The 18,485-nt window shown below is 41.8% G+C and overlaps 1 protein-coding gene across 1 annotated transcript in view; it reads right to left on the reverse strand.

Annotated features, from left to right (window-relative positions):
- Window positions 1-15,526, reverse strand: part of ACE2 (angiotensin converting enzyme 2) — a 46,655-nt gene extending 31,129 nt beyond the window's left edge. Inside the window, exons 1-4 of the mRNA XM_023555192.2 lie at window positions 15,313-15,526; window positions 2,948-3,106; window positions 1,720-1,813; window positions 795-938 (exon numbers count right to left, since the gene is read on the reverse strand). Coding sequence (XP_023410960.1) covers window positions 795-938; window positions 1,720-1,813; window positions 2,948-3,106; window positions 15,313-15,498 — 583 coding nt within the window. The 5' untranslated portion in view covers window positions 15,499-15,526. The remainder of the gene's footprint in view (window positions 1-794; window positions 939-1,719; window positions 1,814-2,947; window positions 3,107-15,312) is intronic.
- Between the last annotated feature and the right edge of the window lie 2,959 nt (window positions 15,527-18,485).

The raw sequence follows: 18,485 nt of genomic DNA on the forward strand, positions 1-18,485 counted from the left end.
TTGAGAGTGAGCTGTGGCCAGGTGGAGGGTTAGGTGAGGGGCAGGGTTCCTCTCTCTCATCATTCCTGAGACAAGGAATCTCCATTCAATCTCCAGACTCCCTGGGGAGCCCTTGGAGGCCTGAGACCTTCCTAGAAAACTGCTTCATTTGAGGTTCTATAGAAGACTTTCACTGCTGAGCTCTCTAAACTGTAGAATGTCAAGGCACCTTTTCCCATTTCCCAGTGGCTTCTTCTTGAGAAGGAGCCCTGGTGGTGCAGTGATTAAGAGCTTGGCTGCTAACCAAAAGGTCAGCAGTTTGAACCCACCAGCTGCTCCTTGGAAACCCTATGGGGCAGTTCTACTCTGTCCTATAGAGTTCTACTATGAGTTTGAATTGACTTGGTGGCAACAGGTTTGTTGTTGTTTTTGCTTCTTCTTGAGATGGGTACCCCAAATTACTCAGCAGATGATCCTTAATTTAGGGGTACCCCTGGTGTCAAAGGGCAGGTTTGGGCATTCATGAGAACTAGCCCTGTGACCCATTGAGAGCTCCAGGACCTCTAAAAACAAAACAAAAAAAATGAACAAACTCATTGCTGTTGAGTGGATTCCAACTCATGCAGACCCCACATGTTACAAAGTAGAACCACCCCATAATGTTTTCTTGACTGTAATCTTTACAAAAGCAGATCATGAGGCCTTCCATGCTGTCACTTTGTGGGTTCAAACTGCCAACTTTTGATTAGTAGCTGAGTGCTAACCATTTGTGCCACCAAGGGACCTGCCAGGACCTCTGAGACCAGGAAACTTACCATTCCCTCTTGCCATCTCATTTTTCAGGTCCACATACTCTTCATATAATGGCCTCAGCTGCCTGCCAACTTCAGACCTCCAGCCTTCCCAAGCCCACAGCCTCTGGTCGTAATCTGTGCTGTTTTCCATTATGTGATCCAAGCCTGTCATCCGCAAAGCACCCATAAACACCATTTCAATAAACATGCATTTGTGGAATCTTTATTTTTAAACAGTCACATGAACTTTAAAGAGTTAAAAGTAAGACTAGCAGATAGCAAGTTCAGAAAGTTGTTTTAAAAACCTCATTGTTTGTTCATTTCTTCACCCTTATTATAGTTCCAAAATATGCCTGCAGAGGATATACTGCATTTCAAATTATTTAATCATTAACTTAATGAAATTACTTGTATGTGACAAAATTTACAGTGAGATTTTGTTAGAAGTTAAAAGAGCATCTATGTGCTGAAACACATGTATTCGAAATCTTATCACCTTTGGATTATCTCCATAAGATAACTTTTAGAACTTGGGAGAAAAAAGTAAATTTCATAATCACTCCTCAAAGTGAATAACGGGGGCAGCGGTGGTTCAGTGGTAAATTCTTGACCTTCATGCTGGAGACCACCCGGGTTCAATTCCAGCCAATTCACCTCGTGTGCAGCCACCACTTGACTGGCACTGGAAGCGTGCATGTTGCTATGATGCGGAACAGGCTTCAGCAGAGCTTCCAGACTATGACAGGCTAGGAAGAAAGGCCTGGCAATCTACTTCAGAAAATCAGCCACTGAAATCCCTATGGATCACAATGGTCCAGTCTGCAACTGATCACGGGGTGGTGCAGGACCTGGTAGCGTTTTGTTTTGTAGTGCATGGGGTTGCCATGAGTCAGGGGCTAACTCGATGGCAGCTAACAACAACAACAACTCAAAATGAATAGCCTACCTGGTTCAAGTAATAAACACTCCTGTGGATTGTTTGGATTACAAGTTTTTCCAGTACTGTAGATGGTGCTCATTGCATTGAGAATTGTGCTCAACTGCAAATTAAAGATAATAAGCAATGTAAAAAGAGAAAATATCCTAAAGAGAATGCTAATATAAAATGTCCTTTTTGACCATGTGATTTTTTTATGCTCCCATTTCTTCCTGTATGTAGGGAGGAATATCTCCCTTGTTCCATTTCCCTACTGTCCATTAGCTCCAGAAGGGAGAACCAAGAGGTGACTCACTTTACATTCAATAGTGGGAGGATGCGTCTATGTCTTAAAGAAACCCATGCTTGGAGCTGCTGTCCTGGGAAGAGGCGAACCACCCATTCCTGAACTGAAGCTGTTAGCTACTTGTTAAGGGAGTTGCAGGGGAGAGTTAAGAATCAAAAGGGAGAAGGATTAGACAAAGTACAAGGATTCTCAAGCTTGGCACAATGACCTTTTGGACGATGATAATTCTTTGTGTTGGGAGGCTTTCTGTGCACTGTAGGATGTTTAGCAGCATTCCTACCCACTAGGTGCCAATCACACCTCCCAGTTGTGACAACCAAAATTTGCCAAATGTCCCCAGAACCACTGACATAGATTAAGGGTATTCTTCAGACAGCCTGGTCTTCAGGAATATGACATGCAAGGGTGTCCGTACGCACCAGATGGCCTGAGGCAATCCCAGTTGAACTATGTCCTAATGTCATTACTACCAGCTCCTCCTTCCACTCTTCCACTCTCAAAAGAGTCCCAGTTTGACAAATGTAGTATGATCTCATTAATATGAAATAACTACAGTAGGCAAATGTTTAGAGATCAGAGTTTAATAGCAGTGACCAGGGGTGAAAGGGAGGGCATCAAGTTTCTGTTTACTGCGATGGAAAATTTGACAATGGATATTGGTGATGGTTGCACAACATGACTGGTGCAATTGATCTCACTGAATTGTACACATGAAAAATGTTGAAATGGCAAATGTTGTGGTATCTATATTTTTATAACAATTAAAAAAAGGGGGAGGTCCCAGTCTGGATGATAAATTATATGGCCACCCTACTTAGACACAGGGTTCTTGTTTAAAGTCAACATTACTATCCATACAGATAAAGGAAGTGGCCATGAGTGATAGGAACATTTAATATTTCCCACATATTTCAACTCTTGAACCCAGCGGTAAAATATTCACAAACGTACCCGTTTGCTCTTGTCTGGTGACAGCACCGATGATCCACTCTGCTGAAGTACCTGCAACTGAAGCTTGATTATGGAACTTGAAATTTCTTCTATTGGAAAATCTTTGGCAAGCTGGGACTGTCTCTCATAAAAGGAAGACCATCTGGCCTCAGCATCATTCTACAACAACAAAAAAATAAAGTGAAGTCAGAGTGGTGCAGCTTGAACAGATAGAACAAAAGATATAGTCCAAAAACTATCATCCGGTGGAACATCTAATATTTCCTGAGTGGTTTAGTCCTCTCCTTTGCTGAAGGTCAAGGCTTAGGTTAAGGGTGATGAGGCCACTCTTGGTCACTCTGTCTTTCTGGCCCATTGCCTAGCTCTTCCCCCAGAGTCCTGTCCCCAGAACTGCAAGTGAATTCCCAGAGATGATTAACACTGTGGGACCCTGGAATGTGTAGTCTTAGTGCTGTGACGTGGGTGAGTTGGCCAAGGATTCGAGGATAGATGTTCTAAAGACAGAACAGAACAGAATTCAGAGTGGACTTAATGGTGATGACGATAGGAACCATGAGCAATGAGACCCTTCATAGGAAGCTCCTAGGTGCCATGACTTAGCCCAGAGATGCTGATCTTAAATTATGATCCCAAATGAAGGTTTCCCAGAATATGGCCATTTAGCAGCTATGGTGATTGTCTACCAGCAAAGGAAACCAAATAGGGGTGTAACGTGATGGAAATGGTATGTTGAAAGGACAGCAGCGGACAGGCAAGAGATAAAGAAAATGGCGGCAGTGAAAAATGGAAAAGGGTTTGTCTGATTACTGAGCACTCACAACATTTCAGGAACCCTAGTTCCAGTTGCCATGGAGTCGATTCCTCGGTGTCCCTGAGAGGCGCAAATGGTTAAGTGCTCAACTACTAGCCAAAAGGTTGGTGGCTCTAATCCACCCAGAGCTGTCTTGGAAGACAGGCCTGGCGATCTGCTTCCAAAAGGTCACAACTGTAAAAACGCTATGGAGCACGGATCTACTCTGACACACATGGGGTCACCATGAATTTCAGGAACTACTGCTCAATTAATATTCACAACAACCTTGGGAGGTAGTTATTGTTTCCACTTCACGAATGAGGAAAATGAGGCACAGAGTGGGTAAGTAATGTGCCCTCGATCACATAGCTAACAACTGAAAGAACAAGGGTGTCAACTCAGATGTGTTTACCTCCAAAGCTAATGTTCTAATCACTGCCCTATAGATTGTACTCGGCACACTCTAGTCTTCTTTCTAAGATACATGAATGGGGAGGAGTTAACCAGAAGTGGGGCCTCCAGCACACAGTCATCTATACAACTCACCATGCTCTCAATTCCTAACCTTCTTCACTTAATCTAGGATGATTTACTGTCAAGCAAAATATCTGTAAAACATTGATACCAAATTACAGGAATAATTTTACTCTCAATCTACTCTAGAAACAACTCAAAATTCCTCAGTCTTAGAACACTTTTAATTATACAGGATGCGGGAATGTTGAACGAGAACATCAGATTGGATTTTATTTATCATTACTACCCTGCAAGTGTTACACTTTATATCACAAAGAACTTCCTTTATATTGCCTTGCACTTTGTCCCTGAAGACATACTATTCCTTCCCAAGCTATCCTTTTTAATATTATTTACAATTTTTTTCTGTATCTTTACCCTAAGGCTCCCAAGACCAGACGAAACAGATGGCCTAGCAGTTATGCAAGGAATCATAGTAGTACCAATCAGATCATTTAGACCTTGGTAAATAGCTACATATAATTTTTTGGACCTGAATTATGCATGAAATGAATACACATACAGCAATTTACACAGCTCCAGGGTTCCAAGGAACCATACAGAGAAAATAGGCAGCATCCCACAAAAGTGGGATGGGCAGCAACTAAAACAACAGAAGTTTCTGCAGCCATAGATGGGGGTTTGGGGCAAGACACACATTGTTCAAGACAGCCACAGGAATCCAAATACCCTCTGACCTCCTTCCTATAACCATTGCTGTTGTTGTTGGGTATCTGTTGTTGGGTGACAGAGTAGAACTGCCCCATAGAGTTTTCTTGACTGTGATATTTACGAAACAGATCACAAGGTCTTTCTCCCGTAGAGTCGCTGGGTGTGTTTGAACCACTTAACTGTTGCATCACCAGTGGATACCATGTTCCCATCCTGTGAGAGATCCTTTGTAATTTCAGGGGCTGAAGATGTAAAATCCTAAATTAGACATAAAGAAAAGATATCCTGCTCCTTTGAGCCCTAACTCTATGCCTAATTTGGAGTCCCTGGGCCATGCAAATGGCTAATGCACTCACCGGCTGCAAACTGAAAGACTGGAGGTTCAAGTTCACCCAGAGGCACCTGGAAGAAAGGCCTGGTGATCCCCTTCTGAAAATCAGACACCGAAAACCCTATGGAGCACAGTTCTACTCTGACACACATGGGTCACGAGTCAGAGTCCTAACCACCAGGTGTAGCTGGTGGACACCTGGCATTTTGCGAAGGTGTTTTGATCAATTAGTAATTGCGCCATATTTGGATGCAATTCAACCTATCATTTTGAGTTGCTCAAGTTCAATTTCACCAAGGTTACATCACTAAACAGGACATTATAAAGTTTTCATGACCAAGGAAAACTAGTATGAACAAGGCTTCCAAATCACGTGACTCATGTTGAGTCAGATCTAACCCTCCACAGATGTAATTTATCCATTCACAATTGTTATCCGCTGGGGAATCTTGGCTGGGCCCCACAATCTCCTTACATTCCAAGAGACAAAGAAATGGGCCAATGATTCGCCCAAGGCATTGAAGCCAGCACAGACAAGTCAGAAAAGTACCGGATTTCCTAACTTCTAACCTACTTGAGGGAGTCCCTAGGTGGTACAAACGGTTAACCAAAGGCTGGAGGTTTGAGTACACCCAGAAGTGCCTCAGAAGAAGGGCCTGGCGATCTACTCAAAAAATCAGCCACTGAAAACCCTACAGGGCACAATTCCACTCCGACACGCGTGGGGTTGCCATGAGTCAACTCCAACTTAACAGCAACTGGGTTATTATTTTAAAGTATTTCCTCACAACCTGATATAAGGATTTCCATTCAAGGTCAGATCCATAGGCTGACAAGCCCAATAATCTGACTTTGAAAGTTATACCAGGGGACAATTTGGGAATGGTAGATTGTCCTCAATAATGTCATCCTGATAGGATAAGAACATACACACTTCATGTTGTTTTTAGGTGCCATCGAATAGATTCGGACCCATAGTGACCCTGATACAACAGAACGAAACACTGCCTGGTCCTGCAGCATCCTCACAATCGTTGTTACGCTTGAACCCATTGTTGTAACAACTGTGTTAGTTCATCTCCTTGAGGGTCTTCCTCTTTTTCCCTGACCCTCCACTTTTTTTTTTTTTTTTTTTAAATTTTTATTAAGCTTCAAGTGAACATTTACCATTCCAATCAGTCTGTCACATGTAGGTTTACATACATCTTACTCCCTTCTCCCACTTGCTCTCCCCCTATTGAGTCAGCCCTTACAGTCTCTCGTTTTGTGCCAATTTTACCATCTTCCCTCTCTCTCTATCTTCCCATCCCCCCTCCAGTCAAGAGTTGCCAACACACTCTCCCGTGTCCACCTGATTTAATTAGCTCACTCTTCATCAGTATCTCTCTCCCCCCCACTGACCAGTCCTTTTCATGCCTGATGATTTGTCTTCGGGGTTGGTTCCTGTCCTGTGCCATCAGAAGTTCTGGGGAGCATTGTCTCTGGGATTCCTCTAGTCGCAATCATACCATTAGGTGTGGTCTTTTAATGAGAATTTGGGGTCTGTATCCCATTGCTGACCCTCCACTTTACCAAGCATGATGTTCTTCTCCAGAAACTGGTCCCTCCTAACAACATGTCCAAAGTATGTGAAACCAAGTCCCTTGATCTTTGCTTCTAAGGAGCATTCTGGCTGTACTTCTGAGATAGACTTTTTCATTCTTCTGGAAGTCCAAGGCATATCCAATATTCTTCTCCAACACCATAATTCAAAGACATCAATTCTTCTTCAGTCTTCCTTATTCACTGTCCAGCTTTCGTATGCATATAAGGCAATTGAAAACACCATGGCTTGGGTCAGGTGTACCTTAGTCTTCAAGGTGGCATCTTTGCTTTATAACACTTTAAAGAGGTCTTTTGCAGCAGATTTGCCCAATGCAATGCATCATTTGATTTCTTGAGTGCTGCTTCCATGGGCGTTGATTGTAGATCCAAGTAAAATGAAATCCTTGACAACTTCAATACTTTCTCCATTTATCATGATGCTGTTTATAGGTCCAGTTGTGAACATTTTTGTGTTCTTTATGTCGAGGTGTAATTTGTACCGAAGGCTGTAGTCTTTAATATTCACCAGTATGTGCTTTAAGTCCTCTTCACTTTCAGCAAGCAAGGCTGTGTCATTTGCATATCGCAGGTTGTTAATGAGTCTTTTATGCCATGTTCTTCTTCATATGGTCCAGCTTCTCGGATTATTTGCTCAGCATACAGATTGAATAAAAATGGTGAAAGAATACAACCTTGACACACATCTTCCCTGATTTTAAACTACCCAGTACTCCCTTCTTCTGTTCCAACGACTTACTCTTTGTCTATGCACTGGTTCCGCATGAGCACAATTAAGTGTTCTGGAATTCCCATTCTTTACAATGCTATCCATAATTTGTTATGATCCACACAGTTGTACACAGGGTCTCTATGAGTCGGAACTGACTCGACGGCACCTAACAACGACAACAACAAACATCTTTCTGGTATTCTCTGCTTTCAGCCAAGATTCACCTGACATCAGCAATTATATCCCTCCTTCTACTTCCTCTTCCTAATCCTGCTAGAATTTCTGGCAGTTCCCTGTCAATACACTGCTGCAGCCGTTTTTGAATCTTCAGCAAAATTTTACTTGCTTGTGATATTGATATTGCTTGATAACTTCTGCATTCTGTTGGATCACCTTTCTTTTGAAAATCTTTGGTTCAGCTCTTTTACTTCATCATTTCTTCTGTTCACTTTAGCTACTCTACATTCAAGAATGTCTTAGTCCGCATTCTCTAGAGAAGCAAAACTAGTGAGAGAGAGAGATTTATCTCAAGGAAATAGCTCACACAGTTGTAGAGGCTGGCAAGTCTCAAGTTTGTGGGTCAAGCGTCAGGCTCGAGGCTTCTTCTTATTCATGTAGTTGCAGGGGTTGACAATCCCAAGATTGGGCAGGTCAGACAGTAGGCTGCTGGCTCACAGGCTGTAGAGGTTGACGAATCCCAAGATTGGCCTGTAAGCTGCTGCCTCAAGTCCCAAGAACTGGAGGTCAGATGTTGATGAGTCAGATGCAGGATCCAGAGCAAGAGCCTTGCTAGAGCATCCATTTATATACTAGAGGCGGGTCACACCACCAAGGAAACTCCCTTTCAACTGATTGGCTGCTTAAGCAGATCTCATCATGGAGTTGATTACATCATTACAGAACTGCCAAATTACATCATTACATAACTTCCATACCACTGAGAAGCATGGCCCAGCCAAGCTGACACACAACCTTAACCATCACAAACAGCAAGTTTTAGAGTCTCTTCTGACATCCATTTTGGTCTTTTCTTCCTTTTTAATGACCTTTTGCTTTCTTCATGTATGATGTCTTTGATGTAATCCCACAACTCTTCTGGTTTTCGGTTATTAGTGTTCAATGCATCTATTCTTTAGATGGTCTCTAAATTCAGGTGGGATATATTCGAGGTTGTATGTTGGCTCTTGTGGACTTTTTTTGAACTCTCTTCAGCTTCAACTTGAACTTGCATATGAGCAATATATGGTCTGTTCCACAGTCATCCCCTGGCTTTGTTCTGACTCATGATATTGAGATTCTCCATTGTCTCTTTCCACAGATGTAGTCTATTTGATTCCTGTATATTTCATCCAGTGAAGTACAGGTGTATAGTCACCATTTATGTTGTTGAAAAAAGGTATTTCCAATGAATAGGTCGTTGGTCTTGCAAAATTCTACCATATAATCTCCAGTGTCATTTCTATCACCAAGGCCATATTTTCCAACTACTGATTCTTCTTCTTTGTTTCCAGTTTTTGCATTCCAATCACCAGTGATTATCAATGCATCTTGATTGTATGTTTGATCAATTTCAGACTGCAGGAGTTGGTAAAAATCTTCAATTTCTTCATCTTTAGTGCATTAGTGGTTGGCATGTAAATCTGAATAGTAGTCATAATAACTGGTCTTCCTTGTAGATGTATGAATATTATCCTATCACTGATGGCATTGTACTTCAGGATGGATCTTGAAACGTTCTTTTTGACCATGAATGCAATGCTGTTCCTCTTCAATTTGCCATTTCCAGCCTAGTAGACCATATGATTGTCTGATTCAAAATGGCCAGTACTAGTCCATTTCAGCTCACTAATGCCTAGGATATCACTCTTCAAGCATTTAATTTCATTTTTGACAACTTCCAATTTTCCTAGATTCATACTTCATACATTCTGCATTCCAATTACTAATGGATGTTTGCAGCTGTTTCTTCTCATTTTGAGTCACTCTGTGGTGGCTTGCGTGTTGCTGTGATTCTGAAAGCTATGCCACTGGTATTTCAAATACCAGCAGGGTCACCCATGGTGGATAGGTTTCAGTGGAGCTTCCTGGCTAAGACAGACTAGGAAGAAAGACCTAGTGATCTACTGCTGAAAGAACTGGCCAGTGAAAACCTTATGAATAGCAGTGGAACATTGTCTGATATAGAGCTGGGAAATGAGCCCCTCAGGTTGGAAGACACTCAAAATATGACTGGGGAAGAGGTGCTTCCTTAAAGTATAGTTGACCTTAATGACGTGGATGGAGTAAAGCTTTCGGGACCTTCATTTGCTAATGTGGCAAGACTCAAAATGAGAAGAAATACATGTCATAGAGCCCAAATTTCCCCTCCTTTATTAGTTATCTATTCCTACAATAATATGACATAACAAACAACCAAAACTCTCAATTGCATAGCGTTTGTGGTTTATGTGCCTGGAGTCACTGGGGGTTGGCAGGCAGCTCTACTGACCTTGGCTGAAATTGCTCGTGACTCTGGGGGTTGGCTTCTACTGGGCCAACTACACCATGTGTCTTTCATTCTTCAGCTTCCTACCCCAGGTATGTTCTCAAGGCAAAGGCAGAGGTGCAAAGGACAAGCCCCAATGTTCAAGTCCATTCCAAGCCTCTGCTTGCTTCCTGTCTGCTCACACCCCATTGGCCAGAGAAAGGCACATGGTGAAGGACAGAGTCTCATCCTCTTCAGTGGGATGGCTGCAAAGTGACATGACCTGGGACGTTGAATCAGGGCTGGGTGAAAAACTGGGGCCATCAGTGCAATTTAGCACACTTCCTGGACCACAGGGAATCTACAATCCAAACATTTGCTTAAATACTTCTAAAACCTATTTATGGTTTTCAATGTCTCACATTTTTAAATTAAAGAATGGCCCAGTTTTACAAGTCTTACCAGTCTTACCACCTGTAACGTAAAAGGCACTTCCTTCTATTTATGTTAGTTTATCTCTTTTGAGCTGTCATAAGCACCATCTTTCTAGTATGAAGAGATTTGGTCAATAAACTTGAGTACTCTTCATTCTTGTTCCATCTCATACTATTTTTCTTGTTGTTCTTTTTGAGTCAGGCTTTTTGCTTTCCCTCCTAACCCCCTCTGATTCCCTTAATCATTCCAGTTGCTCTTTTGGGGAAACAGTCTCCATTTCCAAAATTCTTCCTTTAAGCATGACTACCAGCATTGTGTTCCTACATGTATGGGGTAATGTCCTCTCTTTCGTTTCCAGAAACTTCTGGATGATGCTAGCCATTGTGGTAATGGAAACTTATTGAGTTGAAGTCTTCGGGAGGAACAACTTTGAATGACTTCCAGGTCCTTTTCCTGAGTCAAAAGTGATTTCTCTTCATCAGCTCTCAAGAACAGCCAACATATATACACCATGGATTTTCTAGACCAGTTCCAGTTTATGTAATTTTACTATCTATCACAACTTTTGGTGGCAAAATTATGTTTTGGTTATAGTTTGAATCATTTTTTTCAAATGTTTGTCTATGTATTAATGATCTTCCAAAAATCTGCTTTATGACATGTTTTTCAGAATTTACAAAACTTCTTTCAAATAATCAAGGTATCACAAAATGAAGATTAGAAATACTAAGTGATCTTAAAAATATTATTGGCAATTTCAGATATTTTACTTATTTTCAGCTTGCTGTTGTTGTTAGTTGCCATTGAGTCAGTTCCGACTCATGGTGACCACAGGTGTGCAAAGTAGAACTGCTTCATAAGGTTTTCAAAGCTGTGACCTTTCAGAAGCAGATCACCAGGCCTGTCTTCGGAGGCACCTCTGGGTGGGTTTGAACCACCAACCTTTCTGCTAGTAGTTGAGTGGGTTATTGGTCAGCAAATGTTCAAGACTGGGAGTTACAGAGTGTCTTAGGCATCTAGTGCTGCTATAACAGAAATACCACAAGTGGATGGCTTTAACAAAGAGGAGTTTATTCTCTCACAGTCTAGTAGGATACAAGTCCAATTTCAGGCCATCAGCTCCAGGCAGAAGCTTTCTCACCCTGTCAGCTCTGGAGGGAAGTCCTTGTCATCCATCTTCCCTTGGCCTGGGAGCATCTCAGTGCAGGAACCTCAGGTCCAAAGGACACACTCTGCTCCCAGTACTGCTTTCTTGGTGGTGTGAGGTCCCCGTGTCTCTCTGCTCACTTCTCTCTTTTATATCTCAAAAGAGATGGGCTCGAGACACTATCTAATCTTGTAGATCTCATAAATATAGCTGCCATGAATCCATCTCATTACATCATAGTGATAGCATTCACAACACATAAAGAAATCACATCAGATAACAAAATGGTAGACAATCATACAGTATTGGAATCATGACCTAGCCAAGTTGACAGATATTTTGTGGGGACACAATTCAATTCATGACACAGAGCAAGTTATTTTCTCTGTCCAAGAAGTTCATTTAGAGTTACCCCCAAAGCAGACTGAGAAACTAGACCATGAGATAGTCTTATTAAAATAAATCTGCACTGTTTTTAATGTAGTGTAGTGAGTTAGCGCATGCCTTAGGAGAATGGATTTTGGTCTGTGATGAAACAAAGGATGAAGCCAGTAGTAGGTAAACTTATTGGAACAAATTCTCATTTCTGTGCAGGAAAGGTTTGCTGTCGAGTACACAGGCAGAAGTAGGTATTTCTCAATTCTTCATCCTGAGTTCTCTGTTACATGCAGGCCAAGGAGCAGGCAGAGAAAAGGACCATTGGCTGCTTCCAGACACCACGTTGCCTTCAAGTTCATTCTCCCTCAGCATCCGTCCTGTGGATCTCAGAACAGCCTCGGAACTACTGACCACTCTGACTGGGATCACAATAGAGGGTCCCGAGCAGAGAGGGAGAAAGATGTAGAACAAAAAATCAAATTCACAAAAAAGACCAGACTTACTGGTCTGAAAGAGACTGGAGGAACTCCAGAGACTATGGCCCTAAGACACCCTTCTGAACTGGAGACCTGGAGACCACCTTCCAGTCAAACCATAGACAAGACCATAAAATAAACAGTAACACCCGAGAAGAAAGTGCTCCTTAGAACAATCAATTATACTCGATGAAAAGGACAACATTTGCCCAAAAGCAAAGATGAGAATGCAGGAAGGGGTAGAAAATCCAGATGAAAGGAAACAGAGAGCCCAGGGTGGAAATGGGGAGAGCGCTGACACATTGCAGGCAATGAAACCAAGACCATGAAACACCTTATGTACAAACTATCAAATAGGAATCTAAATTGCTCTGTAAACTTTCACCTAATACACAATTAAAAAAAAAAACAGCCTCAGAGGCAGGAGACTTCTGGTTCCCTGACTTTTTCAGATAAATCCTTATTTTAGAACTGCCCACCTGAGATAGCCCATGGTACAATATATATGATATTATTATGATTATGATCATATTCTGATTATCAGGGGCAGTGGTGGTGGAGTGGTAGAATTCTCCCATTCCATGAGGGAGACTGGTTCGATTCCTGGCCAATGTACCTCATGTGTAGCCACCATGCGTCTATCGGTGGAGACTTGCATGTTGCTATGATGCTCAACAGGTTTCAGCAGAGCTCCCAGACTAAAACTAGGAAGAAAGGACTGGCAATCTACTTCCAAAAATCAGCCAATGAAAATTTTATGGATCACAATGATCCAATTCCATTGTACGTGGGGTCACCATGAGTTAGGGGCCAACTCAATGGCAGCTACCACCACCAACAATTATGACCATCATATTCATTTTATAGATGAGAAAACTGGGATTCAAGGAAGCTAAGAAACTTGCCCAAGACCCTGCAGCTTGTAAGAGTCGGAGTTGGGATTTGAACCCAGGGTGTCTGGCCCCGGAATCCACACCTAGACCAAGCACCAGGCACTTACACTTGACAGCACTAACGTGCACCCACTACCCTTGCAGGATACCAGATCTCAGCAGCCTGCTCATCTTGGGACCTCTTGTAGCACCTCCCACAGTACCCAGTGCATCAGGGCAATCTCAACACACGCAATCAGAGAATAGAAGGAAGAGTCATTCTCACCTCCCCTACTGCCTCCTTACGCAGGTAAACCCACACGGGTGTACCAAAGTGCACTAATTCACCTTTCACCACTACTTGAGGCAGGAGAGACCAGCCTGCTTGCTTCTTGCATTGAAATATTTTCACTTTTCCTTTTAAGGGTTCATACTTTCCTGCAGTTTAGCCACACTGCGTGATTTATGCCCTTTCGTTCCTGGCCTTTGCTCTAATCAGCCGGTACAATTCAAAGGTAATGGTACAGAAGGATCCAACCATGGTTTCTGCATGCATCGTTACATCTCATTCCATAAGATGTGCTCTCAGCATCTGGGTGCTCAATAGAAGTGCTACCTGCCTCTTCAGCAATCATAACTCGCTCTCACAGCAATGAGGACGACGGCTTCCTGTTGTCCTGTCCTCACACAAGCACTATTCTGGTGGCTTTGTGGATTAATTCAGTCTTTGCCGCTACCTTATGAGGCAGATGTAAGTATTGTCTTCTTTTTCACAGATGGAAAAACTAAGGTGCAGAGAGGGTCATTAACTAGCATGAGTTCATATGGTTAAAAAGTGGTGGAGTCAGGATTTGAACCTAGGCAGCCTGACTCCAAAACACTTAGGCATGAAGCTAGTACGCCTATTTTCAAAGCCACCCAGGACAATTTAGCTAATACACAATACACTACAGTCACCTCCAACAAATACCAAATTTAAACTGAGGAAGAGAAACAATGAAGATGTGAAGAGAGAAAAGGCGGAAATATGAGACAAGAAAAATCATCTCCTGTGATAACGCGAGGCTGTCAACATCTGGATTTTGCTGAGCTTTTTTTTAAAGAAATAGAAACATTCTCTTGGCGGATTTCAAATGAGGCAATAGGTCTCAGATTTGTGAATGGCAGTAATTTAATTTAAGCGTTCAATCCACTGATCATTGAAAAAATAAAAAGCTCCTGAACAATAGTTTTGAAAGACTGTGTTTCTATGCCAGTGCCACGAAAAATCTGCTCCTAAGTCACGTTCGAGTCTCCATCACTTAAATGTGTGAGGAGGCTGCTTTGCAGTATGTGCGAAAAGGAAGTCCCTACATCCTGGCACTTGTCAAAAGAAGCATCTTGCTTTCCCAAGGCATGCAGATTATTTGTCAGAACTGGGTTAATTATAGCTTTTCTTGGAGCGCTCTGGATGGATTCTGTGACCTTTGGAAGTCCCTCAGAGCTCCCATGAGAGGAGGCAGTCACCAGTCCAGCTTCGCCCGACCTGTGGTTAGCTTAATTACTAGCTAACCCTTCCACTAAGCCTCCAGTTGCATTTTTCGGTTAATGTATCATTTGTAGAGTCTTTAGATATTCTTGTTGGTATTGTAGGCTTGGGGAGATTATTAACTCAATAACTGATGACATTCCCACAAGAATGTTTTAAAACTCTATCTACAATGAGAATTATGGTGGTGACTCTATAAAGCATGTTCACTGTTTTCCAAGAATCTGGACTGAGACCAAGAATTATTTTGTAACAATATTCCAAATGAACCCCAATGTCAACGATGTTTTGTCATCTGGCACTCCAGACTCAGAGAGACGGAAGCAAATACCCAACTGCACAGCTAAGAGCATTTATTTGATTTCTCTTTTTAGTTTTACAGGTAGTAACCTACGCTTTAAGAAGCAAAGAATATCCCTATGTCATCATAAGAACTTACCATCTTTTGGACATTCTCGTCGGTAATATTGGTGTTATAATCCCAAGAAGCAAGTGAACTTTGATAAGACAGGTCTTCGGCTTCTTGGTTAAATGTGTCCAAAAAGGTCCTGGCCAGATCCTCGGTGGTAGATTGAGCAGCAGTTACAGCCATAAGGCTGAGAAAGAGCCAGAAAGAGCCTGACATCTTTCCCCAAGCACCAAGATCCCATCCACTGAACAAGTTTCCCTAGAGGAAAAAATCCTCATAAGTTTTTTTTTCTCTCATCAGCCTTTGAACTTGGGCTGGGCACTGAGCAGGGAAGACCAAAAAAAAAAAAAAAAAAGAAGAAGAAGAAATAAAAAAAGAAAACACAGTCAACAATCTGCTGAACCAATATAGAGTTTATCCTGGAGAGGACAGATATATCAGCAGATTTTAGAATGACTTTTTCTAAGTAAATAAAATAAACAAATGTTATTTTGTCAATCCTAGAGAACCATAACTCTCTCAGCACTTTATGGACAAATCAAAATGTTTATACATGGTTAATATGTTCCTAAAAAGCTTTTTAAAGATATGCTGAAGATGCTAAAATTTTACAGTGACAGAAGATGCCTATGATTATGGATCATGGGAGTAATCTTGTTGCTTACATGTTTTTCAGACAACTCCATTAATAGTCAGTTATCCCTCCCTTTCTTTTTATTTCAGGCTCATATTCATAGAAATCCTCCACTTGGGTAGCATTTTCCCTTCCTAAATAAATGCCCGGGCCCTTGTTCTTATGGAATTCATTAATTTTTATTCTGATAATCTTTCATTTCCATGGCTATTTTAAAAAATGGTAAGACTACTTTCTACCCCACAAGCTAATGTTCCTCGTCTGGCTTTGGAAAGCTCGACAAGGTTCATCTTCCTGTTCTCAGGTAGCCATGTTAAGCACTGGATCTGTGACTGACTGTGCCTCCTTCCCTTTCACTTACCTGTTCAAAACTCAGTTGAGGTCACAAAGAAGGAAGAATAATGCTATAATATCATGTAAAATACAAAGAGTGTTGATGTGATGTCCTGGCCATCCATAGCCATGTGATCACAGCAACGTGGGATTTGGAGAGGTTCCAGCCATTATCATGTTAAATTTAAGGAGCTGGCTTAGTGTCCTCATTCCTGGGGTGTAGGCATGAATGTCATAGATAAAAAAAAAAAGAGGGGTCACTTTAAATGGTAGGGGTCGTGGGCCTGTTTCACTGTGATTGTGAAATCTTCACACAGGAAAACATTTCTTCACCCAGAAAAACAAGTTCCCCAAGTTCAGGTGAAATGACAGTGGCCAGTTGCCATTGAGTCAATTCCAACTCATGGCGAGCCCATGTGTGCAGAGTAGAACTGTGCTCCATAGAGTCTTCAAGGCTGTGACTTTTTGGAATCAGAAGATCAGGCCTTTGTTCTGAGGCACCTCTGGGTGGGTTCGAACTGCCAACATTTTAGTTAAGTCAATCGCTTAACCATTTGCCCGACCCAGGGATTCCATGAAATGGCAGTCGAAAAACATTCATGATAAGAGCTTCCACTACTTCCCCTTATCCAAAGCTGCATATATCATTGTACAATGAGGAAAAAAACGATTATAAGTAACACTGTTCGAAGTGGCTTCCATTGTATTAGCTCATTTAAGCATCATGACAAACCTATAGGTAAGTATTATCGCCATTTTACAGACTATAAAATTGAGACTCAGAGAGCTTAAGTAAATTGCCAGGACATGAATCCATGCAGTCTAATTCTAGAGTGCAGGCACCTCACTGAGTTGTAGCCCACAGTCCAAAAGCAACAATGGAGGTGCCAGCAGAGGGGTGCCTGCCTTCGCAGTGGTGATGATAGATTTGTTTTCACCACATAAAAAGAGATGGGTCATTACTATTCTTGACATGAATCGAAATACATGAGCCTTTTAAGAAAAACAAAGTCATTGACAAATTTAAGACATAATGATAAAGAATGTTAACAAGAAAGTGAGATGGGAAAAACACCAGTGCAGAAAGGTCTGTCCCAGCAAGGCTCCTCTCGCATTCAAGGAAGCTGAGATCAATGTGCTGCTAACCTGCATTTGGAGAGAAATCAGACAAGAGAGGAGCAGGCTCTGAATAAAGAGTTGGAAGGCTACTTTAAAAAAAAGCTGAAACAAAACTCCACCCAGGCCACTTCGTGAATGAAGTGCTTGGGTTTCAGGAAAAAAAAAGAAAAATGAAAGTAGTTCAAATTCAATTCATTGAGGCAGAAAATAAGATTAACGTGATCAAATGGAAATGGAGAAAACAAGATATGAAATCTGAAAGCTACAAACAGATGGGCAAGCAGCCTGAGATAACAGTGAGGCAGAAAAATACCAGAAGCGAAGAAGCTAGGAGAAGTGAAGGAAGCAGGAGAATTGTCTACAGTATTTCTGTGGGAAAACTAGCTTCTGATGGCCAGCTTGCAAGTGTAGGCTGAATTGTTGCAATTTTTGTTCACTGTCCACCAAAAAGATGCTGATGTCCTGATGGTTACCTGGAAGAGCTCTCTTCGAGGCCATTCTGAGAAGTGGAGACATGGGGATGGGACCCAGAAGAAGAATTGGCAGAGTTGTCTTTGAGAAAGAATGGAAAGCTAGGAGAAAGGAGAAGACAGGAAGTTCAGGAAAGCTGTTCTAATTTTCAAAAGGGTCAGGGGAAGTGGATTTCATAAACTGTAGACTGGAGAGTTTGATCTTGACACCTGACAAAACTATAAAACGTAATTTTTTTACAGTGTGGTTTCCACTTTGAAAATATATCTCTGGTCCATTAGGGATTCGCTAGGAATAAGTCAGCGGCTGCTTACCTCATTTCCTTTCTGATAAGAGACTAGAAGAGTTGGAAAAAAAATCCAAAGACAGTGGATCTTCCATTTCAGTAAGGAATTTAACAAAACATAAAGTTTTACAAGTAGATCCAAATGTCCCCCAAAATAACCACGGAAGTACAGAATTAGGCAGTCCTCTGATCAAGAATAGTTCATGCACAAAACAACAGAGAATCCTGATCCAGTACTTGTTGCTGTTAGTTGCCATCAAGTCAATTCCAACTCATGCGTGCAGAGTACAACTGGGCTCCATAAGGTTTTCAGAGCTGTGACCTTTTGGAAGCAGATTGCCAGGCCTATCTTCCAAGGCA

The sequence above is a fragment of the Loxodonta africana genome, chromosome X, assembly GCF_030014295.1.
Source record: "Loxodonta africana isolate mLoxAfr1 chromosome X, mLoxAfr1.hap2, whole genome shotgun sequence".
In the NCBI taxonomy this organism is placed as follows: Eukaryota; Metazoa; Chordata; class Mammalia; order Proboscidea; family Elephantidae; genus Loxodonta; species Loxodonta africana.